This window comes from Procambarus clarkii, chromosome 63 (assembly GCF_040958095.1).
Source record: "Procambarus clarkii isolate CNS0578487 chromosome 63, FALCON_Pclarkii_2.0, whole genome shotgun sequence".
Lineage (NCBI taxonomy): Eukaryota > Metazoa > Arthropoda > Malacostraca > Decapoda > Cambaridae > Procambarus > Procambarus clarkii.
In genome coordinates, this window is record NC_091212.1 from 25,748,696 (window position 1) to 25,774,753 (window position 26,058).

General features: G+C 45.0%; 2 protein-coding genes across 3 annotated transcripts in view; both read right to left on the reverse strand.

Moving 5' to 3' along the window:
- LOC123769605 (uncharacterized) overlaps positions 1 to 26,058 on the reverse strand; it is a 155,031-nt gene that overhangs the window by 124,468 nt on the left and 4,505 nt on the right. For both annotated transcript variants that reach the window (XM_069308813.1, XM_069308812.1), the window contains exon 2: positions 15,494 to 15,717. In XM_069308813.1, the coding sequence (XP_069164914.1) occupies positions 15,494 to 15,595 (102 nt within the window). In that variant the 5' untranslated portion in view covers positions 15,596 to 15,717. The remainder of the gene's footprint in view (positions 1 to 15,493; positions 15,718 to 26,058) is intronic.
- On the reverse strand, positions 16,825 to 23,776 carry LOC138354561 (general transcription factor II-I repeat domain-containing protein 2-like). The gene is made up of 4 exons (XM_069308928.1): positions 23,639 to 23,776; positions 20,754 to 20,818; positions 17,363 to 17,609; positions 16,825 to 17,154 (listed from the first exon to the last, which is right to left on the reverse strand). The coding sequence occupies exons 1-4, from the start codon at positions 23,774 to 23,776 to the stop codon at positions 16,825 to 16,827; spliced, it is 780 nt and encodes a 259-aa protein (XP_069165029.1).

A 26,058-nucleotide genomic window follows, 5' to 3' on the forward strand; every position in this document is an offset into this window, starting at 1 on the left:
CACTTGTGGCAAGATGGAACCTCACAAGAGGATGCAAGGCCGGCACCATCAATCATGATATACAGTTTTGCTTTCCACCTTCTATAGCGCTCAGTGGTTCTGTTAGAAGGGGTTCCGGCGGCCGTGGTCGGGTCTACCCATCGACGCATTCGCGCTTGGAACGTGGGTAGGAGAGCCGCTGCCATTATGGCCTACTAACTCCCCGAGCCGCTTGTTCTTCTGTAGGCGGATTGATGTGGCAAAGTCGGGAATTCCTAGTCCACCGTTCTTTACGTCGGCGTGAAAATAGGCACTGGGAGTATCATGAGGCAGTCACAGCCAACCACGGATATGGCATGCCGCAACCGCCTGTCATGCCTCGCCAACTCCGTTTTAAACACGCGTCCGAGAACAAGCCGGTGAGGGCTAGGTGGTGTTTTAGTTGGTATAGCCTCTGTTGGGGTTTGAGTGGCGCCTTAGTGATGTTCGTCAGGCCGTCCTCAAACAGGGAACCATAGGATAGGCATCTGCCCCCGGCCCCGATAAGTATCCCTAAATACTTATACTTGTCCGCCACACTCATAGTACCGATTTCATCGTCCCCGACGTAGTATGCCTTCCTGGTGGGGGACATGCCACGTCTTGCGATGTGCATCGATTGTTATGCTTAGCGTACGGCATTTGGCAGCATTTACTTTAATACCAGAGCCCCACAGTGTGTGTGGCAAATACTTGTTATAAGTGTCTGTAGTTCGGCAGCCGTTTCTGCTGCCACAACGAGATCGTCAGCGAATGCCAGTGCTGATTGATATCTTTTCGCCCCCAGTCCAACCCCTAGCCTCAAGTCCTTAGCCCTAGTAATTGCCTCTTCAATTATTAGGTTAAAGAGAAATGGAGACAGGGGGGGGGTCACCCTGTTTCACCCCCCTAGTGATTAGGATGTCCTTCGACTTCTCCCCTTGGCTGGTTACCACGGTTGAGGACCGATCATAGCCCGACATTATGTATGTCCTAAAGGCTTCGGAATGCCTTTACGTTTCATGGCCTGTTAGGATTAGGTAGATTTTAACCTCCGTTGGAGACCAGTATTGTGGAAAATGTGTTGTATCCTGGTCAAGGGGAGAGCCTTTAACCAGTCATGTAACAAGCAGGAGGAGTAATAAGAGGGTTCCCCCCCCTCCCAATAGGTCAGGAGGGGAAAGAGGGTCATACACTATTCCTGAGGGTCACATTCCAGAGAGGGGACACGTGAGTAATAAGCAGGAGCTGGAGTGGGTGGTGTTGGGGCGTGGAGGGGTGCTGTCGTGTGGCCATCAGGGTGGCCTTGTTCTGCTTCAACGGTCGAATGTGTAGTGTGGCCTTGTGTGTGCGTGGCCAGGGTGTATGAGTAGTGTGTGTGTGTGTGGCCAGGGTGTATGAGTAGTGTGACCTTGTGTTTGTGTGTGTGGCCAGGGTGTATGAGTAGTGTGGCCTTGTGTGTGTGTGTGTGGCCAGGGTGTATGAGTAGTGTGACCTTGTGTGTGTGTGACCAGGGTGTATGAGTAGTGTGACCTTGTGTGTGTGTGTGTGTGTGGCCAGGGTGTATGAGTAATGTGGCCTTGTGTTTGTGTGTGTGGCCAGGGTGTATGAGTAGTGTAGCCTTGTGTGTGTGTGTGTGTGGCCAGGGTGCATGAGTAGTGTGGCCTTGTGTGTGTGTGACCAGGGTGTATGAGTAGTGTGACCTTGAGTGTAGGCCAGGGTGTATGAGTAGTGTGGCCTTGTGTGTGGCCAAGGTTTACGAGTAGTGTGGCCAGGGTGTATGAGTAGTGTGGCCTTGTGTGTGGCCAAGGTTTACGAGTAGTGTGGCCAGGGTGTATGAGTAGTGTGGCCTTGTGTGTGGCCAAGGTTTACGAATAGTGTGGCCAGGGTGTATGTGTAGTGTGGCTAGGGTGTATGAGTAGTGTGGCTAGGGTGTATGAGTAGTGTGGCCTTGTGTGTGTGGCCAAGGTTTACGAGTAGTGTGGCCAGGGTGTATGTGTAGTGTGGCTAGGGTGTATGAGTAGTGTGGCCAGGGTGTATGAGTAGTGTGGCTAGGGTGTATGAGTAATGTGGCCAGGGTGTATGAGTAGTGTGGCCTTGTGTGTGTGGCCAAGGTTTACGAGTAGTGTGGCCAGGGTGTATGTGTAGTGTGGCTTTGAGTGTGTGGCCAGGGTGTATGAGTAGTGTGGCTTTGAGTGTGTGGCCAGGGTGTATGTGTAGTGTGGCCTTGTGTGTGGCCAGGGTGTATGAGTAGTGTGGCCTTTAGTGTGTGGCCAGGGTGTATGTGTAGTGTGGCCAGGGTGTATGAGTAGTGTGGCCTTGTGTGTGTGGCCAGGGTGTATGAGTAGTGTGGCCTTGTGTGTGGCCAGGGTGTATGAGTAGTGTGGCCTTGTGTGTGGCCAGGGTGTATGTGTAGTGTGGCCAGGGTGTTTGAGTAGTGTGGCCTTGTGTGTGTGGCCAGGGTGTATGAGTAGTGTGGCCTTGTGTGTAGCCACGGTGTATGTGTAGTGTGGCTTTGAGTGTGTGGCCAGGGTGTATGTGTAGTGTGGCTTTGAGTGTGTGGCCAGGGTGTATGAGTAGTGTGACCTTGTATGTGTACTCACCCACCTAGTTGTGTTTGCGGGGGTTGAGCTCTGGCTCTTTGGTCCCGCATCTCAACCGTCAATCAACTGATGTACAGATTCCTGAGCCTACTGGGCTCTGTCATATCTACATTTGAAACTGTGTATGGAGTCAGCCTCCACCACATCACTTCCTAATGCATTCTATTTACTAACTACTGTGACACTGAAAAAAGTTCTTTCTAATGTCTCTGTGGCTCATTTGGGTACTCAGCTTCCACCTGTGTCCCCTTGTGCGTGTACCACCCGTGTTAAATAATCCATCCTTGTCCACCCTGTTAATTCCCCTGAGAATTTTGTATGTGGTGATCATGTCTCCCCTAGCTCTTCTGTCTTCCAGCGACGTGAGGTGCAGTTCACGTAGTCTGTCCTTATAACTCATGCCTCTTAGTTCTGGGACTAACCTAGTGGCATACCTCTAAACTTTTTCCAGCTTCGTCTTGTGCTTGACTAGGTACGGACTCCATGCTGAGGCTGCATACTCCAGGATTGGCCTTACATATGTGGTATACAAGGTTCTGAAGGATTCCTTACACAGGTTTCTGAAAGCAGTTCTGATGTTAGCCAGCCTCGCATAGGCCACTGATGTTATTCTTTTGTTGTGGGCTTCAGGAGACAGGTTTGGCTTGATATCAACTCCCAGATCTTTTTCTTTGTCCGTTTCGTGAAGGACTTCATCTCCCATTCGGTATCCAGTGACTGGCCTCCTAGATCCTCCTCCTAGTTTCATTACCTTACATTTACTTGGGTTGAACTTTAGTAGCCATTTGTCGGACCATTCCTTCAGTTTGTCTAGGTCATCTTGTAGCCTCATAATATCCTCCTGTGTCCTGATCCTCCTCATAATTTTCGCGCCATCAGCAAACATCGAGAGGAACGAGTCAATTCCTTCTGGAAGATCATTTACGTATATCAGAAACAGTATAGGTCCAAGGACTGATTCCTGTGGGACTCCACTGGTGACTCCCCGCCACTCCGAGACCTCACCCCTCACGGTGACACGCTGTGTCCTGTTGCTTAGGTACTCCCTTATCCAGTGGAGTACCTTCCCTTTCACTCCTGCCTGCATCTCCAGTTTGTGCACTAGTCTCTTATGTGGTACTGTGTCAAAAGCTTTCTGGCAGTCCAGAAATATGCAGTCTGCCCAGCCCTCTCTCTCTTGCCTGATTTTTGTTGCCTGGTCATAGAACTCAATTAAACCTGTTAGGCATGATTTGCCATCCCTGAACCCATGTTGATGTTGTGTTACAAAGTTCTTCCGCTCCAGATGTTCCACTAGCTTTTTTGCACAATCCTTTCCATCATCTAGCATGGAATGCAAGTTAGGGACACTGACCTGTAGTTCAGTGCCTCCTGCCTATCACCCTTCTTGTATATTGGGACTACATTGGCCGTCTTCCAAATTTTTGGCAGTTCGCCTGTCACCAGTGACTTGTGCACTATGGAGAGTGGTAGGCACAGAGCCTCTGCTCCTTCCTTAAGGATCCATGGTGAGATTCCATCTGGGCCTATAGCCTTTGTCACGTCCAAATCTAGCAGATGCTTCCTCACATCCCCACTGGTAATCTAAAACTCCTCTAGTGGTGTCTGGGTTGGTGTTCCCTCCCTTATCTCTGGGACGTCTCCTTGCTCTGAGGTGAAGACTTCCTGGAATTTCTTATTGAGTTCCTCGCACATTTCCTTGTCGTTTGTAGTGAATCTTTCTGCCCCTATTCTCAGTTTCATTACCTGTTCCTTCACTGTTGTTTTCCTCCTGATGTGCCTATGCAGCAGTTTGGGTTGAGTCTTTGCCTTGCTCGCTATGTCACTTTCATATTGCCTCTCTACCTCTCCTCTCACCCTGACGTATTCATTCCTGGCACTCTGGTATCTTTCTCTGCTCTCTAGTGTTCTGTTGTTTCTATAGTTTCTCCATGCCCTTTTACTTAGCTGTTTTGCTAGCTTTGCAACTCTGATTAAACCATGGGTTTCTCATTTCCATTTCATTTTTTTCCTTTTGGACTGGGACGTACTTGTCTGCTGCCTCCTTACACTTCTATGTGATGTAGTCCATCATGTCTTGAACCGTCTTTCCTCTGAGCTCTGTTTCCCAAGCTATTTCAGCTAGGAATTTTCTCATCTCCTCATAGTTTCCCTTCCGGAATGCCGGCCTCTTGTTTTCTGGTCCCTTCCTTGAGTACATTAACCCTTCTTCGACCAGATATTCAAACAACAGTACACTGTGATCACTCATACCCACGGGGGCTTCAAGACCGATTTCCCTTATGTCTGAATCGTTCAGAGTGAATACTAGGTCGAGTCTTGCTGGTTCATCATTGCCTCTCATTCTCGTGGGACCCTTGACATGCTGACTTAAAAAGTTTCTAGTCGTCAACTCAAGCAGTTTCGCTCTCCATGTTTCCTCACCTCCATGTGGTTCTCTGTTTTCCCAGTCTATCCTTCCATGATTTAAGTCCCCCATGATGAGCAGATGGGATCAGTTTCTACAGACAGCAGTGGCTGCTCTCTCAATGATAATATTAACTGCCATGTTGTTCCTGTCATACTCTTGCCTGGGTCTTCTTTCATTTGGTGGTGGGTTATATATCACTGCTACTACTACTCTTGGTCCTCCCATCATCGTGGTGCCTGTGATGAAGTCTCTGAACCCTTCACAGCCCGGAACAACCATCTCCTCGAAACTCCATTCCTTTCTCATCAGTAGGGCCACTCCACCTCCTCCCCTTCCTTCCCTCTCTTTCCTTATTACAGTGTAGTCCTGGGGAAACACCGCATTCGTTATGATTCCTGAGAGTTTTGTTTCTGTGAGTCCAATTACATCTGAGTTTACTTCTTGTGTTCTTTCCCTAAGTTCACTGGCCTTGTTTGTAATCCCATCTATGTTCGTGTACTTGACCTTGAAGCTGACTCTCTTCTGTCCATTCTCAGTTTCTGTTGATTCCACTGGAGTTGGGGGGCAAGGGTTGTCTGAGATGGGTGAGCCTAGGATGGGGGACCTAGGGGATCTGGGGTGTGAGGGGGCTGGGAGGGTCTGGAACAGGGGGGCTAGGGGAAGGCTGTCGTGAAGCGGCTGAGGGGGTCCGGGGTTGGGGTTTAGTTAGGTCATGTGATGGGTGAGCTGGAGGGGCATGTGGTGGGAGGTCACGGGCTGGGGTATGCAGGGTAGACTGGGATGGGTTGACAGGGAGGTCAGGGGTTGGCAAGGGGAGGGGAGCCTGGGGAGAGGGGGCCGGGAGGGAGGGAGGGGGGGGGGGGTGGGGTAGGGAGGAGAACTTGGGATGGGGAAACTGGGAAGGGCACAGGCTGGAGAAACAGGGAAGGGCATGGGGTGCAGGAACAGTGAGGGTCTGGGGGAGAAAAAAGGCATGGGGGGAACATGGGAGGGTCTGGGATCGGGGAACATGGTCTGAAGGGGGACTTTACTGTCTGGGGAGGTGCAGGTGATTGGTGGGGGATGGCTGAGGGGTTGGTTGGTGGGAGGCTTCTGTTACAATCCTCCCTGGGGATGCTGGTCTGCTGGTGGGGGGATCCCCACTCCCTTTTGAGGTTCTTGGAGACACTGAGCTGAGTCCTGTGGCTCCCATATCCCCACCCCTTTCTCTGCGTCTCCTCCTTGTTTCTGCAGCCTTCCTTCTCTCCTCCCTTGCCATGTCCCTTTGCAGAAAGACGTTCTCGTATCCCCCTAACCTCACAAGTCTGCTCTTCCTGGATAGGATTTTCTCCCTTGTTGCCTCGTTCGTGAGCACTACCGTTATCAATCGTTTCCTTTCCCTCTTGTAGACGCCCAGCCTGAAAACCTTCTCTATGTTTCCATCTACCTCCTCCATATCCAGTCCCTCCAAGATCTCTGTCATGGTCGCTCGGTCCCTCCTTCTCCACTCCTCCGATTGGATCCCTCTGGTTCCTGTACTCCTACAACTATAATTGTTCGTTTCCTTTCCAGCATTTGTTCAGTGCATTTTGCAGTTTTCTGTGAGGTAGCTGATTTCATAGCTGCTGCCTCTAGAGCGGGCTTGGCACTTGGGCTCTTCTGCAGCATTTCTGCAAAAGAGAGTCCCCTTGGAAGGAGCCTTCCATCAGCTTCGTCCCCTGTTTCCAGGAGGTTGCATACCCTGTGCTGGTTTGAATTCTGATTTTCCCTGAGTGTCTTTATCTCCTCTCTGGCTTCCTCTAACTCACTCCTTTGGTTCTGTATTAATGTTTGCATGTGTGTGTGTGTAGCCAGGGTGTATGAGTAGTGTGGCCTTGTGTGTGTGTGTGGCCAGGATGTATGAGTAGTGTGGCCTTGTGTGTGGCCAGGGTGTATGTGTAGTGTGGCCAGGGTGTATGAGTAGTGTGGCCTTGTGTGTGGCCAGGGTGTATGTGTAGTGTGGCCTTGTGTGTGTGGCCAGGGTGTATGAGTAGTGTGGCCTTGTGTGTGGCCAGGGTGTATGTGTAGTGTGGCCTTGTCTGTGGCCAGGGTGTATGAGTAGTGTGACCTTGTGTGTGGCCAGGGTGTATGTGTAGTGTGGCCTTGTGTGTGGCCAGGGTGTATGAGTAGTGTGACCTTGTGTGTGTGGCCAGGGTGTATGTGTAGTGTGACCTTGTGTGTGGCCCAGAGTGTATGTGTAGTGTGACCTTGTGTGTGGCCAGGGTGTATGTGTAGTGTGGCCTTGTGTGTGGCCAGGGTGTATGAGTAGTGTGACCTTGTGTGTGTGGCCAGGGTGTATGTGTAGTGTGACCTTGTGTGTGGCCCAGAGTGTATGTGTAGTGTGACCTTGTGTGTGGCCAGGGTGTATGAGTAGTGTGGCCTTGTGTGTGGCCAGGGTGTATGTGTAGTGTGGCCTTGTCTGTGGCCAGGGTGTATGAGTAGTGTGACCTTGTGTGTGGCCAGGGTGTATGTGTAGTGTGACCTTGTGTGTGGCCCAGAGTGTATGTGTAGTGTGACCTTGTGTGTGGCCCAGAGTGTATGTGTAGTGTGACCTTGTGTGTGGCCAGGGTGTATGAGTAGTGTGACCTTGTGTGTGTGTGGCCAGGGTGTATGTGTAGTGTGACCTTGTGTGTGGCCCAGAGTGTATGTGTAGTGTGACCTTGTGTGTGGCCCAGAGTGTATGTGTAGTGTGACCTTGTGTGTGGCCAGGGTGTATGTGTAGTGTGACCTTGTGTGTGGCCAGGGTGTATGTGTAGTGTGACCTTGTGTGTAGCCAGGGTGTATAAGTAGTGTGGCCTTGTGTGTGGCCAGGGTGTATGTGTAGTGTGACCTTGTGTGTGGCCAGGGTGTATGTGTAGTGTGACCTTGTGTGTGGCCAGGGTGTATGTGTAGTGTGGCCTTGTGTGTGGCCAGGGTGTATGTGTAGTGTGACCTTGTGTGTGGCCAGGGTGTATGTGTAGTGTGACCTTGTGTGTGGCCAGGGTGTATGTGTAGTGTGACCTTGTGTGTGGCCAGGGTGTATGTGTAGTGTGGCCTTGTGTGTGGCCAGGGTGTATGTGTAGTGTGACCTTGTGTGTGGCCCAGAGTGTATGTGTAGTGTGACCTTGTGTGTGGCCCAGAGTGTATGTGTAGTGTGACCTTGTGTGTGGCCAGGGTGTATGTGTAGTGTGACCTTGTGTGTAGCCAGGGTGTATGTGTAGTGTGACCTTGTGTGTGGCCCAGAGTGTATGTGTAGTGTGACCTTGTGTGTGGCCAGGGTGTATGTGTAGTGTGACCTTGTGTGTGGCCCAGAGTGTATGTGTAGTGTGACCTTGTGTGTGGCCCAGAGTGTATGTGTAGTGTGACCTTGTGTGTGGCCAGGGTGTATGTGTAGTGTGACCTTGTGTGTAGCCAGGGTGTATGAGTAGTGTGGCCAAGGCGTGTGAGCAATATGGCCTTATATGTATAATTAATATGACCTAGTACCTGTGCAAGTGTAGAGTATAAGGGAGTGTGAGAGTGTTCCTGGCCAATGGGAGAGTATGAGGGAGTGTGAGAGTGTACCTGGCCAAGGGAAGAGTATGAGGGAGTGTGAGAGTGTACCTGCCCAATGGGAGAGTATGAGGGAGTGTGAGAGTATACCTGGCCAAGGGGAGAGTATGAGGGAGTGTGAGAGTGTACCTGGCCAAGGGAAGAGTATGAGGGAGTGTGTAAGTGTACCTGCCCAATGGGAGAGTATGAGGGAGTGTGAGAGTATACCTGGCCAAGGGGAGAGTATGAGGGAGTGTGAGAGTGTACCTGGCCAAGGGGAGAGTATGAGGGAGTGTGAGAGTGCACCAGGGCAGGTGACTATGGGGAGAGTGGTGGGGCGGGGCACAATGGAAGCTGAACATTACCGTGACAGTGAAGCAGCAGAAGGCGGCTGCATGTTGACTGGGGTTTGTCTCCGAATTATTGCTACTTTGGACTTACTTCACTGCTTCTTTCACCCCCCCCCCCTGCATTGCCTCTTTTCTTCACATCCCTCCTTTTCCCTCACCTGCCCTCCCCTTCCCTTCCCCACCTCCCTCACCTGCCCTCCCCATCCCTTCCTCACCTCCCCCTCCTCCCCTCCCCTCCCTGCTGCCGATCAATATCAACTTCCAGAAATGAAATTATGAAGTCTTGTATATACATACACAAGTCACGCTAAACAAATGCAACCAACAAACTCCATCGCCACAGCAACACCACCACAACACCACCTCAACACCACCACCACAACATCACCTCAACACAACCACCACAACATCACCTCAACACAACCACTTCAACACAACCACCACAACACCACCTCAACACAACCACCACAACATCACCTCAACACAACCACCACAACATCACCTCAACACAACCACCACAACATCACCTCAACACAACCACCACAACACCACCTCAACACAACCACCACAACACCACCTCAACACAACCACCACAACACAACCACCACAACACCACCTCAATACAACCACCACAACATCACCTCAACACAACCACCACAACACAACCACCACAACATCACCTCAACACAACCACCTCAACACAACCACCACAACATCACCTCAACACAACCACCACAACACAACCACCACAACATCACCTCAACACAACCACCACAACACCACCTCAACACAACCACCACAATACAACCACCACAACACCACCTCAACACAACCACCACAACACAACCACCACAACACCCCTTCAACATAACCACCACAACACCACCTCAACACAACCACCACAACACCACCTCAACACAACCACCACAACACAACCACCACAACACCACCTCAACACAACCACCACAACACCACCTCAACACAACCACCACAACACCACCTCAACACAACCACCACAACACAACCACCACAACACCACCTCAACACAACCACCACAACATCACCTCAACACAACCACCACAACACAACCACCACAACATCACCTCAACACAACCACCACAACATCACCTCAACACAACCACCACAACATCACCTCAACACAACCACCACAACACCACCTCAACACAACCACCACAACACCACCTCAACACAACCACCACAACACCACCTCAACACAACCACCACAACACAACCACCACAACACCACCTCAACACAACCACCACAACATCACCTCAACACAACCACCACAACATCACCTCAACACAACCACCACAACATCACCTCAACACAACCACCACAACACAACCACCACAACACCACCTCAACACAACCACCACAACACAACCACCACAACACAACCACCACAACATCACCTCAACACAACCACCACAACACAACCACCACAACACCACCTCAACACAACCACCACAACACAACCACCACAACACCCCTTCAACATAACCACCACAACACAACCACCACAACACCACCTCAACATAACCACCACAACACAACCACCACAACACAACCACCACAACATCACCTCAACACAACCACCACAACACAACCACCACAACACCACCTCAACACAACCACCACAACACAACCACCACAACATCACCTCAACATAACCACCACAACACAACCACCACAACACCACCTCAACACAACCACCACAACACAACCACCACAACACAACCACCACAACATCACCTCAACACAACCACCACAACACAACCACCTCAACACAACCACCACAACACAACCACAACACAACCACCACAACACAACCACCACCACAACACAACCACCTCAACACAACCACCACAACACAACCACAACACAACCACCACAACACCACCACAACACAACCACCTCAACACAACCACCACAACACAACCACAACACAACCACCACAACACAACCACAACACAACCACCACAACACAACCACAACACAACCACCACAACACAACCACAACACAACCACCACAACACCCCTTCAACACAATCACCACAACACCACCGCCCCAACAGCCGTGGGGACGTGAGGAAAGACTTGAGTGTAAGGTCAGTATGCAGAGGGACCAACTAGACGGGGAAATAGTAGTTTAGACTCAGTCCTGCGCACTGTTAGGCAGGCAGTGTTAGGTTAGTACCAGACACATTTGAACATTGACAGAATAAGGAAAAATTACAAAAGTTAAAATATTTATGGAAAAAGTTGATCTGCTAAAACCAACTTGAGGCAGATCAAAGGTTTTGAGTTTATGGTGGCATTTTGTTTTCATTCCTACCCTCGTGAATATGTAGAGTATATGTATATATGTCGTATTTAACTGTCAGAGTTGTCTAACAAGCCGAATTTTCCTGAAATATTAAATGTTTAAAACATTTTCTCTCATGGAATGATATATTTTCGCTGTGTTATATATTATTTTTATATTTTATTTGGGTCAATACTGACAGAATTTTTACCAAACTTAACTATGACCTACGTAGCCTATCTTAACCCAGCATAACTAAGTGAGTAATTCATGTTCTTAATATATTAATATTGTTAGAAATGAACCAAATTGGAAAGAAATATTTGAAAATGTCGAAAATCGTATTGCCTGTTAAGCAACCCAGCCTTGCTAAGAGTCCTAGTAGTGCGGTTCAGACTGTAAGATCCGACATCTAACTTTATCTATACAAGAGAATTGCTGTGTGTGGTGGAGGCTTGGGGCCAGACGGTTGAGACATTATCGTATCTCATGCTAAGTCTCGTGGAACTTAAGCTTTGGAATTGTGATTACATGGCCAGTGTCATTGGGGGGGGGGGGGTTGAGGGGGTCTCTCATGCCCGTCTTTAAAGAGTATTCGCTCCCATTGCAAAAACCCACGACTCCTAAGAAGCCGAAAATGTGGGTTTGATTTTCCACAGTGTTTTTTAACTTATTTCTCGGCTGTTATCGCCTTGGAATCAACGAGGGAAGGGAATTATGAGGAGAAAGCGCCAAGCCATTATAGCACTTGAAAGGAGTCAGGATAAGGATTTGGGATGGGACGGGGGTGAAGGAATGGTGCCCAACCACTTGACGGTCGGGGATTGAACGCCGACCTGCTTGAAGCGAGACCGTCGCTCTACCGTCCAGCCCAAGAGGTTGAGCACCATCCCTTCCCCCAATCCTATCCCAAGTCCTTATCCTGATTCCTTCCCAGTGCTACATAGTCGTAATGGCCTGGCGCTTTCCCCTGATAGCTTCCTTCCCTAGTTGATTCGACGGCGATAACTTATTTAATTTATTTATTATGCACCCCATACCCACCTCGTGGGCGGTGGTGGAAAGGGTTACATAGACACATAATGGGAACTAGCCAAAAAGTACCTAATTTCATCGTCATAGTGTCCAATCTTGTGCTTTAACATTGCACTGTATCTAGTGCAACCCAATCCTCCAATCTTTATGTACCTAATCCAAATAACTTTATCCTTGTGATCATTGCTGTTTTTCTTATATGTGATATCAATATGCTGTATTGTGCCTATTAATCTTTGTTAAATTACAAATCAAGCTGTCAATGCAATTAATCAGAGATACCGATGTGCTTTAATATAGCCACTAATCTCTCTCATCTCATTTTTTTTCTTGCAATGTACCTTTTATCACTTTATAAATTTTGCTAGAATTTACCTACTTAAAATTATGTTAGATTAAGGACCTGCCCGAAACGCTGAGCGTACTAGTGGCTTTACAAGAATGTTAACACCATGCTGTGTATCCTCACAAACCCCATGTACCTTCTTGTATATATATAAATACCATGCCCAAGATTACCAACAGAGTGCCGGCAGGGGGATGGAAATAGCCTCGGCTACCATCCTCTTTTGTCCGGTCGTGTTGGTCGAGTGGTTAAGGGATCTTGTACGCCAGCAGAGTGCTCCTGGCAGTATGGGTTTGAGTCACTTCTGGGGTGTGAGTTTTCAGTTGCATATAGTCCTGGGGACCATTCAGGCTTGTTTGCATTTGTGTTCCTCACGTGTGCCCCAAAGAATGAGGTGATTTGATAAAATACCATGCCCAAGATTACCAACAGAGTGCCGGCGGGGGGATGGAAATAGCCTCGGGTACCATCCTCTTTTGTCCGGTCGTGTTGGTCGAGCGGTTAAGGGATCCTGTACGCCAGCAGAGTGCTCCTGGCAGTATGGGTTCGAGTCACTTCTGGGGTGTGAGTTTTCAGTTGCATATAGTCCTGGGGACCATTCAGGCTTGTTCGCATATATATATATATATATATATATATATATATATATATATATATATATATATATAAATATATATATATATATATGCAACAATGATCACAAAAACACTGATCCAAGTATGCAGAATAACCACATATGAAAAATAGAAAATGCTTAACGCGTTTTCGGCTAATTCGCCTTCATCAGAGCAAAGTAGAATGATTTATTATTCTATTTAGTATTTATATATATATATATATATATATATATATATATATATATATATATATATATATATATATATAAATATATATATATATATAAATATATATATATATATATATATATATATATATATATATATATATATATATATATATATATATATATATATATATATATCATATGCGGAAAATCCACAGAGAAATATGAAATGAGGTGAACGTTTCGGCTTTGTTAAAGCCTTTGTCAACACCAGACTGGTGTTGACAAAGGTGAGTCTGGTGTTGACAAAGGCTTTAACAAAGCCGAAACGTTCACCTCATTTCATATTTCTCTGTGGATTTTCCGCATAAAATGATCAGTGTTTTGTGATCGTCAGTTGCATATATATCATATATATATATATATATATATATATATATATATATATATATATATATATATATATATATATATATATATATATATATATATATATATATATATATATATATATATTTATATATTTATATATATATATATATTTATATATATATATATCATATATATATATATATATATATATATATATATATATATATATATATATATATATATATATATATATTTATATATATATATATATATTTATATATATATATATATATATCATATATATATATATATATATATATATATATATATATATATATATATATATATATATATATATATATATATATATATATATATATATGATAGTGTTAGACCACGGAGGAAGAATTGAAACAGGAATTTCCTTAAAGTACTTTTGCATATTAGGGGCCAAGAGAAGGGATTTTTTAAATTTGTTCAATGTCAACCAATATTTTTTGACTAGATGTATATGAAAAGGGCTGCAATTGCTCCAAGGTTCAGTACTGCATCGTAAATAGAAAGGGAGATTTAATTTTTTTTGTTTTTTTTCAAACGAATATTACACATTTTCAAGTGAGTTTATATCATGAAACGTGTGGTTGTAGAATCATTCTATGACACTTTTCTGACACATTAAAATATAATAAAGGATTGGAAGCCGGGGATTTTCCAAAACATGTTTAGTTTTTCTAATACAAATAGTCAAAGTTACCCCCCTCCCCCCGAAAAAAAGGCAAATATATCATGTTTATTGCTATTATAAATCAATTTAGGAAAAACTGCTGGATTCCGATTTTTGAGACATAAACTTTACATATAAGGTGTAAGTTTCATGTAAATTGAATAAAAAATGAAAGTTATACAACGTTTATGTTACTTGACAATAAATACGTAAAAAATAAAGTTTTACTTATTCGAGGGTGCTGCCATCTGTGGCTGAGGGTGACATCAACCAATTTCCTCCAAAATTGGCACCCTTACAGATAGGCTTTCGCGCAGTCAGGTGTATAAGTTTCATGCAAATAGTCCGATAAACAAATAAGAAAAATAAAATTGAAAAAACAAAAAAATTTAACTTAATTTTTTTAATAAAACTATAATTTTTTTAATATATGCTATTGTGATAGCTGAGAGTCATAGGCATGATTTCAGTTGACACTTGTGTTCGATAATCGTGTTTGACCATTTTGGAAAATCGTTGACACATAATTCCATATTTTTTTTCTCTCTTCATATTTTATGCTACGATGCTGAGACTTGGACCAGATGAAACCCTTTTCGTATACAACTCGTCAAAAAAGTTTGATTGAAATCGAACCAGTTTTCATTTATTGCATATTTGGAACTCTTGCCCCCCCCCCCCCCCCCCCTTAATATATCTTCAGAAGGAATCCTTCTGAAGATGTATTAATATACGAAAGTATTTAAGGAAATTCCAGTTTCAATTCTTCCTCTGTGGTCTGACACTGTCACATTTTTCATCACGTGTTAATTTTCGTGATTTACACACACACACACACACACACACACACACACACACACACACACACACACACACACACACACACACACACACACACACACACACACACACACACACATATATATATATATATATATGCGGTGTGGGGGGAAAAGGTATTAGTAAGGAAAATTGGGCAAAGGGATAGAAAGGGATGGAGCGTGGTGGTTGACTAACCTGGACGCAGGCAGGGTTGGGATATACGAGGTCCTTATAACAACGATTCATCCACGCCTCTGGGAAGACCTGCCCATCCTCACTCTGCCCCGCCATCCCCATGATCACACTGACACCACTGGTGGGAACCCTCGCTTAATACCGTGCTGGAACAAGCGCGGTAAGCGCACCTCCGCTGGCGTTTACCTCGCTGGAATAAGCACGTTCGCCAGTTCTCTAGATGTCTGCAAAACATAACTGGAGTTAATTATGTGACATAGTAAGTTGGAGTTTCTGCATTTACACATTACTTTTTAGTTATTAAATAAAATATAATACAAAGTATACGGACGGTGTAGAAACCAAATATATTGGAGTAATGGGGTTCAATATATACGAATGTGGGTTTGTCGTTAGTACTACGAATAGTGCTTGTATTTGACAGTACGCATGGGGTCTGTTGCCAACACTACGGTTGGAAGTACATATGGCATATTGCTAGCACTTATGGAGTCTTCCGTTGGTACCATGTACGTGGATTACTGTGGGCTTCGGCTATCAAGTACAGATTGGCTTAGCATTGGTGGCAGGGAGGTATATAGTCGATGATAATGCGTATGTGGCTTTCTGTTTAAGCATCATATGCTATCCCGCTGATGGAATGAAATGACAGTAGTTGAGTCAGCTTTTCTAAGCACAACTTGAGGTGAGCGAAGGCTTGCTCCACTCCACTGGTGAGATGAGTCTATAGAAGGTGAAGGAAGACCCAATATTTATGTAAGTGTATTAAAAACCAAATTTTCGGATGTAACCTGCATCCTTTCTCATATTGTGCATGTGTAGTGTTCAACATTGTACACACAGCAGGCATGTCAAACTGAGGGTCCCCTGAGGGACCACAGGTGTGCTTGCATACGAGCCGCAGGTGTGCTTGCATACGGGCCGCAGGTGTGCTTGCGTGTGGACCGCAGGTGTGCTTGCATGTGGGCCGCAGGTGCTTGCATGTGGGCCGCAGGTGTGCTTGCATGTGGGCCGCAGGTGTGCTTGCATGTGGGCCGCAGGTGTGCTTGCATGTGGGCCGCAGGTGTGCTTGCATGTGGGCCGTCATCAAATGTGAGTGGTGCTGAGCATAATGCAAAGTGGTGTTCAAAAGATGAGAAATCACGAAATCTTTCCATAAATTCCTTTACTGGAAAAAACAATTCCAGGTGACTGTCATACTAAGCAAAGCTAAGTACAGACTCAGTATTGGCAGTTTTCAGCTCTTTGCACTTAGGAAAATGAACTAAATTTTCATTTGAGAAATGTGAATTCCATAAGCTTAGTTTTGTAATGAAGCACTTGATGTTATCCTACAACTGAGTGATGAGTTTGTTTTTATCTTGTAATTTCAAATTAAGAGCAGTTAATTGTTCAGTTATGTCCACAGCAAAACCCAGATGATCCTGGAGCCAACTTTCATCTTTTATTTCCTCTGTGTTTTGACCTTTCATCTCCAAAACCATAATTATTTCTTGTCTCAACAAATAAAATCTTTTAAACACTTTGTAACATGACAACCAGCGGACTTCTGTGAAGGTTGGAACATCGTTAAACTGATTATCCAATTTTCCAACAACTGGCAGAATTGGTGGTGGTTGAGAGCTCGGCCTCTGATGTAGTTCACTGTCTTTGTGACCAAACTAACCACATAATCCAATTTTTAAATCATTGAACACAAATTTTGCTGGTGAATAATGCATTGACAATGTGCAAATGATGAATTTGGATGCCAGTTTTCTATTTTTCTTCGTAACTTGGCAGCAACACCATTGTCTGCCAACCATATTGGCAGCACCGTCGGTAGATAAGCATGCAAGGTAACTCAAATCCACACCAGTCATGCAGAACCTGCTCGACTTTCTCAAAGATGTCCTGGCTTGCTGTAGTGTCATGCATGGGGAACAGTTCAAGCAGTTCTTCATAAATATTAATTACAATATCACAGACCCTGATGAAGACCGCAAGCTGCGCTATTCCAGTGATGTCAACGGTCTCATCTAAAGTAATAGAAAAATGTTCAAATCTTGATGATACGGCCTTCAACTGTTGTTTCAGATCACCTGACATTTCATCAATCCGTTCAGCAGCAGTGTTCCTGGTTATTGAAATATCTTTGAATAAGTGTGCTTTACCTGGTTAATACCTGGTTGATGGGGTTCTGGGAGTTCTTCTACTCCCCAAGCCCGGCCTGAGGCCAGGCTTGACTTGTGAGAGTTTGGTCCACTAGGCTGTTGCTTGGAGCGGTCCACAGGCCCACATACCCACCACAGCCCGGTTAGTCCGGCACTCCTTGGAGGAATAAATTTAGTTTCCTCTTGAAGATGTCCACGGTTGTTCCGGCAATATTTCTTATGCTTGCTGGGAGGACGTTGAACAACCGCGGACCTCTGATGTTTATACAGTGTTCTCTGATTGTGCCTATGGCACCTCTGCTCTTCACTGGTTCTATTCTGCATTTTCTTCCATATTGTTCACTCTAGTACGTTGTTATTTTACTGTGTAAATTTGGTACTTGGCCCTCCAGTATCTTCCAGGTGTATATTATTTGATATCTCTCTCGTCTTCTTTCTAGTGAGTACATTTGGAGGGCTTTGAGACGATCCCAATAATTTAGGTGCTTTATTGCGTCTATGCGTGCCGTATATGTTCTCTGTATTCCCTCTATTTCAGCAATCTCTCCTGCTCTGAAGGGGGAAGTGAGTACTGAGCTTTCTCTGGATAGACAACTTGAGCCGTTTTTACAAGGCATTGCTTTACGAAATTTCCTTCTCTGTAAGATTTCCCACTCATGGCGATCATTGGGCTGAGTTCACAGCTTGCACTAACGGAAGCCACATTCCCTTTCTCAATTTTCGTAAAACAGGTCAGTTGCTGTCTCAAGTTAGCCTTCAATTCCTAGAGTCTTGAGACCCGCACTGGACCTTCATAATTATCGTAAGATCGATGATTCGTTTAATAATCTCTTTTCAAGTTGTACTCTTTGGGTGTGGGAATGCTGTTGTTGCAAATTAAACAATGTATCTTTCCATTCACCGTTGAGCAAAAATACAGTAATTCCCGTTTTTCTTGAAACACTCGCTCTCCTTCGTTCAGTTTCCTTTTTTCCTACTGGAGGAGCATTTGACATTTTAAAGATGATATGGAATCTGAAAAAAAAATCATCGCTTAAAAAACTGAAACGAAGTTTAGGCTCGCTTAACAGTTAACGTCATGTCTATTTTTAGAAGTGTTAACTCGCTTGCCTCACAGCTGCATTCGTGTTTCTGTTATGCTTCTGAAATTTATTAAATGGTGATAGCTTAAATGATAAAAACTGCAATTTTGGCCGTTAATTGATCAAATTACAGTATCTTTTGTGCAGGCCACAGGTGTGCTTGCATGCGGGCCGCAGGTGTTCGTGCATGTGGGCCGCAGGTGTGCTTGCATGCGGGCCGCAGGTGTTCGTGCATGTGGGCCGCAGGTGTGCTTGCATGCGGGCCGCAGGTGTGCATGCATGTGGGCCGCAGGTGCTTGCATGTGGGCCGCAGGTGTGCTTGCGTGTGGGCCGCAGGTGTGCTTGCGTGTGGGCCGCAGGTGTGCTTGCATGTGGACCGCAGGTGTGCTTGCGTGTGGGCTGCATGTTTACATGCCTGAATTATTCAGCACCATGAGAAAGGATGCAGTTTACATCCAAAAATTAGGTTTTTAATACACTTACACATATACTGAGTCATTCCTTCACTTTACTCAAGCACTAGGGGCATTGTAATAAGTTTCTTCATGGGTCTATTCTCATCAGCTTGAATTACAAGGGAAAACCTGGCTTTCTATAAGCGAACCAAGTGAGTCATGGTAAAAGATAGGTCCAAGTGCTGGAACCTTTAAGTCACTTAACACTTTAGTCAAGTGAGGGAGAAATCGGATACCTTCAAAGCTCTCTTCATTTTTTCAGCCTCAGATCTAATTACAGATGTCTATAAATTTAACTTCCCAATTTTTAAATTGTTAAATTTTGCCATGAGGGGCGAGTTTATTGGGTAGCGCCACTCATCCTGTGAGTGGACATACAGCCATAGCAGCATGTACAACACTCCCCAGTTGGAAGAAAACCCGCTGGGTTGTTCATCCTGTCACTTGTAACCAGACACAGCTCGGACTTGCTTAACTGTCTCAAATGAACATCTCCTCAAACAAGAAGATTAACATCAGTCAACCTTTAAAATCTTACGATATCTTGCGAGTGCAAAATGGGGGAATTTTTTAAGAACAGTATCTATGTTTCACAAATAGTGTTTTCCTAACTCAAACTCAAACAATGTGGGGTTTATTATTTTACACATATTTCTAATGTCTCTCACGTGTTCACATTATCTCAGGTAGTGGTCAAGGCGGTGTCCGTCACTCTCATTACAGATTCTGCAACTCCGCTGCTCAACTGTTGTTTCTATCTCGATCTCCATGGATATTTGTATCCAAGACGGATTCTCGCTATTACTGATTCTCTCCCGCGGCCACCTCCTCTTCGTCCATAATGATTGGGATTGCCAGCTGCAACCATGTTGTACCATCGTACAGATTCGCTGATTTGTGCTTCTATCCTCCTTTCCTCAGTTATCTTGTCACGGTGATGTTGCCTGACAATACCTCTAATTTGTAGCAGAGTCTTGGGTATGAAGTATTCAATATGGTCTCCTTAAGCACCTTCAGCAGCCAGCACATCTGCTCGTTCATTCCCACATATTCCAACATGGGAGGGGATCCACAGAAACTTGACGACTCTTCCTTGGTTGATTAGTACCCTCACAGCTCTCTTAATTTCAGCGACTATCGCAAGATTTTCTGCCCGATTTTTACTTAGGCTTTGTAACGCTGCTTTTGAATCAGTGCAGATCACTGCACCATTAGTGTTTCGTTTAAGGAATATTAACGCTATAACAATGGCAACTAGCTCTGCTTGCGTTGAAGAGGCATAGTTCTCAATACGTGCTTTTTCTTCATTTCTACGTTGAAAGGCATTATTCCTAATTACCGGGTATGCTGCACCAGCCCTGCGATTGATAGAATTAGATGACCCGTCAGTGTAGATTTGATATAGTTCATTTCCGGCTTCTTTATAAAATTTCCCGAGAAACTTTTGCCTCATTTCTTGTGGTATCATATTGTATTTTTTCGTTGCCATTTCATTGATGATAATCCTGCATGAGTCATCCTCCCAGGGAGGTAACCTCTCTACAGGCAGGAGCTCAAGTTCTTGTTTAACCAAGTGAAGTTCTTTGAGGTAGCAAACTGATCTGTGATGCCATTTTTTGCTTCTCCTGTTTCCTCCTGTAAGTAACAAAAAAATAATTTTTTCTTGGCAATATCATTGTAATAGGCATCTCTGGTTATCCTAATTGCAAGCTTAGCATTCAGTGCCTTAAATCTGCTTTTAACACTGGGGAGGGACAACTCCTCTCGTAGATTAGATGTTTTGGCAGTTCTTGGAACTCCAAGAATGATTGTCATGGCTTCATTTTGTATGCTTTCGATCCTTTTCATATCGCTTTGGGAGTAGGTGCACAGAACTGGTGCGGCATAGTCTATGACGGAGCGCACATAGGCTGTATACATCATTTTAAGCACGGCAATAGAGGCTCTGTGTTCATTCCAGGTCATAGCTTTCAGTACCCTGAGTCGACTTTTGCATGTTCCTATGAGTTGGTTGAGCTCCTCTTTCTTCCCCTTGTTAGAGCGACAATGACGCCAAGGTACCTGTAGTGGTCAACCCATTCTAGTGTTACACCATTAATTTGTAGTTCTTCATTCCCCCCCCCCCCCCCCCCCCCCCGCTGTGATGTGAGTATGCTTTTGTCTTGTTTGTGGAGAGAGTGACTTCCAACATACTGAAATACACTTCTAAGGATTTCAGTGCGCATAGTTGTATTATATGCATTGCTCTAGCGTGTCTTCCTTTATACCTTATACTATAAGCTACATTTGTATGCACTCAGGATCTTGCTCAGCCTGAGAAACACAAATTTGTACTAAACGTGAAACATGCGGCGCACGTGACTTGGTGTAGAGGCGCCATGGCCGCTGTCAATATTGTTATTGTAGGGTTGCGTGCGAGGCTTCGTGTATACCACTCTGCTAATTTGTCTAGTATGTTTCCTTGTCCCGGAGGCGAGGGTATAGGGAACGGTTTTCCCATCCCAAGGTGTGCCAAGCCAGGCTACTATTGGGCGACATGCCAAGCCAAGCTACCCTAGGGACCCACAGCCTCAAAGAAGAAAATAAAGAGTATTCAGAGAAAACCTTGTGGATTCTCACTGAACACGTTAATCTTTTCTTCTCCTACCACCCCTATTATTTTTTTATATATTTTGTTTTGTTTTATTTTAGTTTATTGTATTACAATGCTACAGTTTACAGAGAACACACACATATATATAACAATATAACAATCAGTGTTCGAAGACCTCGTCCAGCTCCTCGGAGGTTGAGTGCGTATCCAGGATACAGCATGCATTTCCTCTCTGAACTGCGACACTGAGGCGCTGGAACAGGAAACTGGCCGCTCGTGAGTCTTTAGTTTTCCCAACAAGTTCCTCGTCCACCTCCTTTAAGAACTTAAGCACACATTTACCCCAGGCGCCCAGAGTCTCAGAGCCTATCGACATGAACCTGTAACAACGTTCTAGATCCCTGTACTTGTTGGTTTTCTGGGTCTCCCTGAAGGTGGCTGCCCCACCTCCCTCAACTGTGCTGTAAGGTAGATAGGTATCAGTCAATGTAGATGCACACGTGTAATCCCATACGACCTGTTTACCCTCCCTCCATGGCTGCAGGTTGACTCCATCTGGGTGTTTTGGGCTGTTGTCAGGTCTGCACAACTGAGATTTCCTTTGTGCTGGACACCCAGCTGTAGCCAAACTTCTCTTAATGCTGTCATTGACTGCTTCATGTCTGGCAATCTTTCCCTGTGTCTTACGACAGATGAGACCATGGCTGCCGTATTGGTCCGCCCGTGCATAGACGCAAATACACCGGTGTTCGGTGGAAATAGGGGCGGCAAGGCGCAGGGCAACACCAATACTTTGGATCCGATGGTCCAGGCGGGTGCCCAAGGCGGAATTTGGGACTGCTAATAGGAAGTCCCCGGCATGGGGGGCTTGCACAGCTAGAAGACGCGTTCTGTCCTTCTCAGAAGCTGCCTCCAGCAATTCTTTGGCGATGTTCTCCACTATGGGGCTATCCCATTTGTCCTGTTTGCTGTCGTTTGGAAAAGTTGATCGAGTGTGTGAATTAGCAAGAGTGTCCCACTGACCAGCTCCTTTCACAAATTTGGGATCACGAATCCAAATGGAGTTCCTTAGGTATTCTGGTAGTATTTCATTCACTAATTCACTTGTAGCGATCGAGGATAAGAATGCCGGCAATGCTAACTGTGTCGCTTTGCGAATACCTATACCCCCGAGTCTAACTGGGAGCGTTGCTTGGGTCCACTGGTCATCTTGCAGGGAGAGGTTTAACACTTTCGTAGTTATTGACTTTAGGAGTGAGTCATATTCTGTTAATTTTGGGCTGTCGAAGGAAGGAGCACACCTGAGGAAATAAGTAAGTCCGGGCAAAGCCAGGCACCTTGTGAGAAGGTACAAAGCAGCGTGAGCATCCAAAGCCCCTATTCTTCCCTCCATCCTCCTCAGGTCGTTCAGCCTTTCTTCGAGGACAACCTCAATAGAAGTGCCCCTAGCAGCACACTGTTGGTGGGAGCGATCACTGGGGCTCCTGGCAATAAGATTCGAACTGCATCTATGATTGGTTGGCTGGATGAGATGATTTCACACTTTGATGGGTTTAGGGTAAGGCTTAACTCCTCTCCCTTAGATTTCACTAGCTGTAGATCTCCTAGCAGGGATTCCTGTGTCTCTGCCAGGGTGCCATCGTCCAGGAACCAGATGTTGATTTCGCTGGACAACCTGCTTGTGACCTCTTTAGCTGCCATGCAGAAAAGGAAAGGGGCAAGTGGGTCTCCCTGCTGGACTCCTGCAGAAACAACTTCATTTTCCCCAAACAACAGTGTCGATTCCCTACTGTACCCTGCTGAAAACGAAGTAGACAAGGAAAGCTTGTTCGAACTGCTTCCAGTACTACATCCCTTTTTACCTGGTTAAAGGCATTTTTAAAGTCTAATTTAATTAATGCCTTATTTTCTGGGAGGTGCTTAATCTCGCGAATCTTAATTAATCTTAATCTTAATCGCAAATCTTGCTCGCGCTGCATGAGCTGCTGCTTCACAGCCATGGGGGACACCAAAACCTAGTTGATGGGGTCGAAGCATCGTTGCAATTTCTATGCTAATTTTTCTGACAGCTGCCTTAGCAACAAGTTCAAGTTCAAGTATATTTACTGAGACAAGACAAAATACATCTCAAAAGGATAGAGTAACTTAGGCTATTTCTACCCCCATATCCTAGCAACAAGGCGCCGAAGTGTGTTACCCACGGCAATGGGTCTGACTCCACCACCCTTCTTCTTAAGGGCACAAAGGGATGCTCCGAAGAAGGAAGGTTTAATTGTATCTGGGATCAGCTCAGAGAGGCAGTCGTTGACAAACCTCGTGACCTCTGACAGTAGTGTCTCGGCAACTTCGCCGAGAACTGGGTTTGTCATCTCCTTGAGGTACTGAGGTCTTACTCCAGTGTATCCCCCTGCTGAGCCCGGTGGAAATGACATGATGGCTTTTTATACCTCTGACGCTTGGAGGAATAGAGGTTCCATGTCTGGGGCATTTGTGTCCCCAGCAGTGGGTTCCCATGGTACTCTAGGAGGGTGCTTCTCTCTCAGTGAGTCAGCAGTAGCAGTATTTCTAAGGGCGATTGTTTCATCACTGGTAAGTAAACTAATTGCCCCTACTGTGTTGCCCTCTTCAATTTTCTTGGTCACTTGTGTTCCTAGCTTATGATTGTCATTGGAACTCTTCGGTCTGCCACGACGGTTTTTGCATTGAGGAAGGATATATATATATATATATATATATATATATATATATATATATATATATATATATGTATGTATGTATGTATGTATGTATGTATGTATGTATGTATGTATGTATGTATGTATGTATGTATATATATACATATATATATATATATATATATTATATATATATATATATATATATATATATATATATATATATATATATATATATATATACTGCAGACCAAGAAGCTGCGACAACGCCACATGACACTGCCCGACTTAGAGCTGTAGCAGCTCCCCATGCAGGTGATTTCCTATTAGCAACCCCAATGTCAGCAACCGGCACCCGTCTCACACCACAGGCCCTCCGAATTGCCGTGGCTCTCCGCCTCGCTGCCCCAATCCACACCGAATACAGGTGTATTTGCGGCGAGGCAGAGGCCGACAGGTACGGACGGCATGGCCTTCTCTGCCAAAGGACAGGAGGATGGCATGCAAGACAGGGCGAGGTCAATGACATTATTAAGAGAAGCCTTACCACAGCCGGTTGTCCAGCAGAGAGAGAGCCCCGTTACCTAATGTCCCGCAACTCTGATGAGCCTGTCGGTCGCCCAGACGGAATCACGGTGAACCCCTGGAAGAATGGTAGACAGTTGGTGTGAGACTACACTTGTGTTTCAACTTTAGCCAATACCTATGTTGACTTCAGTGCTACACAAGCAGGAGGAGCTGCCAATCACCGGGAAGCGGCCAAGTCACGTAAATACAGAGACCTTGAGCACCACTACAATTTTGTCCCCATTGCCTCAGAGACACTTGGTGCCTGGGGTAAAAGTGCTGCTAGCTTTTTGAAGGAGTTGGGGTCTAAGCTAATCGAAACTAGAGACCCTAGAGCAGCTAGTTTTCTTTTTCAGCGCCTTAGTGTGGCAATCCAGAGAGGAAATGCTCATTGCATCCAGTGTTCCTGCAGGCCATCTGAGGAGCTGGAGGAACTGTTCAACTTGTGACAAGCAGCCTTGTACCCTGCATGTAATCAATATTGTAACTTTTTTTGTGTAATGACATTTTCAAATAAAGTTAGATAAATATACACACATACCAAATGAATAGGGGTGGTAGGAGAAGAAAATATCAAAGTGTTCAGTGAGGATCCACAAGGTCTTCTCAGAGTACTCTTTATTTTCTTCTCCGAGGCTATGGGTCCCTACACTTGCACCAGAGGTGGTACCCCTTCTAGGTTTAAATATATATATATATATATATATATATATATATATATATATATATATATATATATATATATATATATATATATATATATATATATATATATATATATATATATATATATATATATATATATATATATATATTATTAAATATGACCGAAAAAGTAAGATTAATAATTCTAACACGAATTTTCTCAATCTTTCGTACATTACGCTTCACTGTTGGAGGTAAATTAAAAATCAGTTCTCCAAAATTCATTTTTATTTCTAGTCTGACGCGACACGGGCGCGTTTCGTAAAACTTATTACATTTTCAAAGACTTTAGTTCACAAATACACAACTGAACATACGTATCTCCGATTTTATAT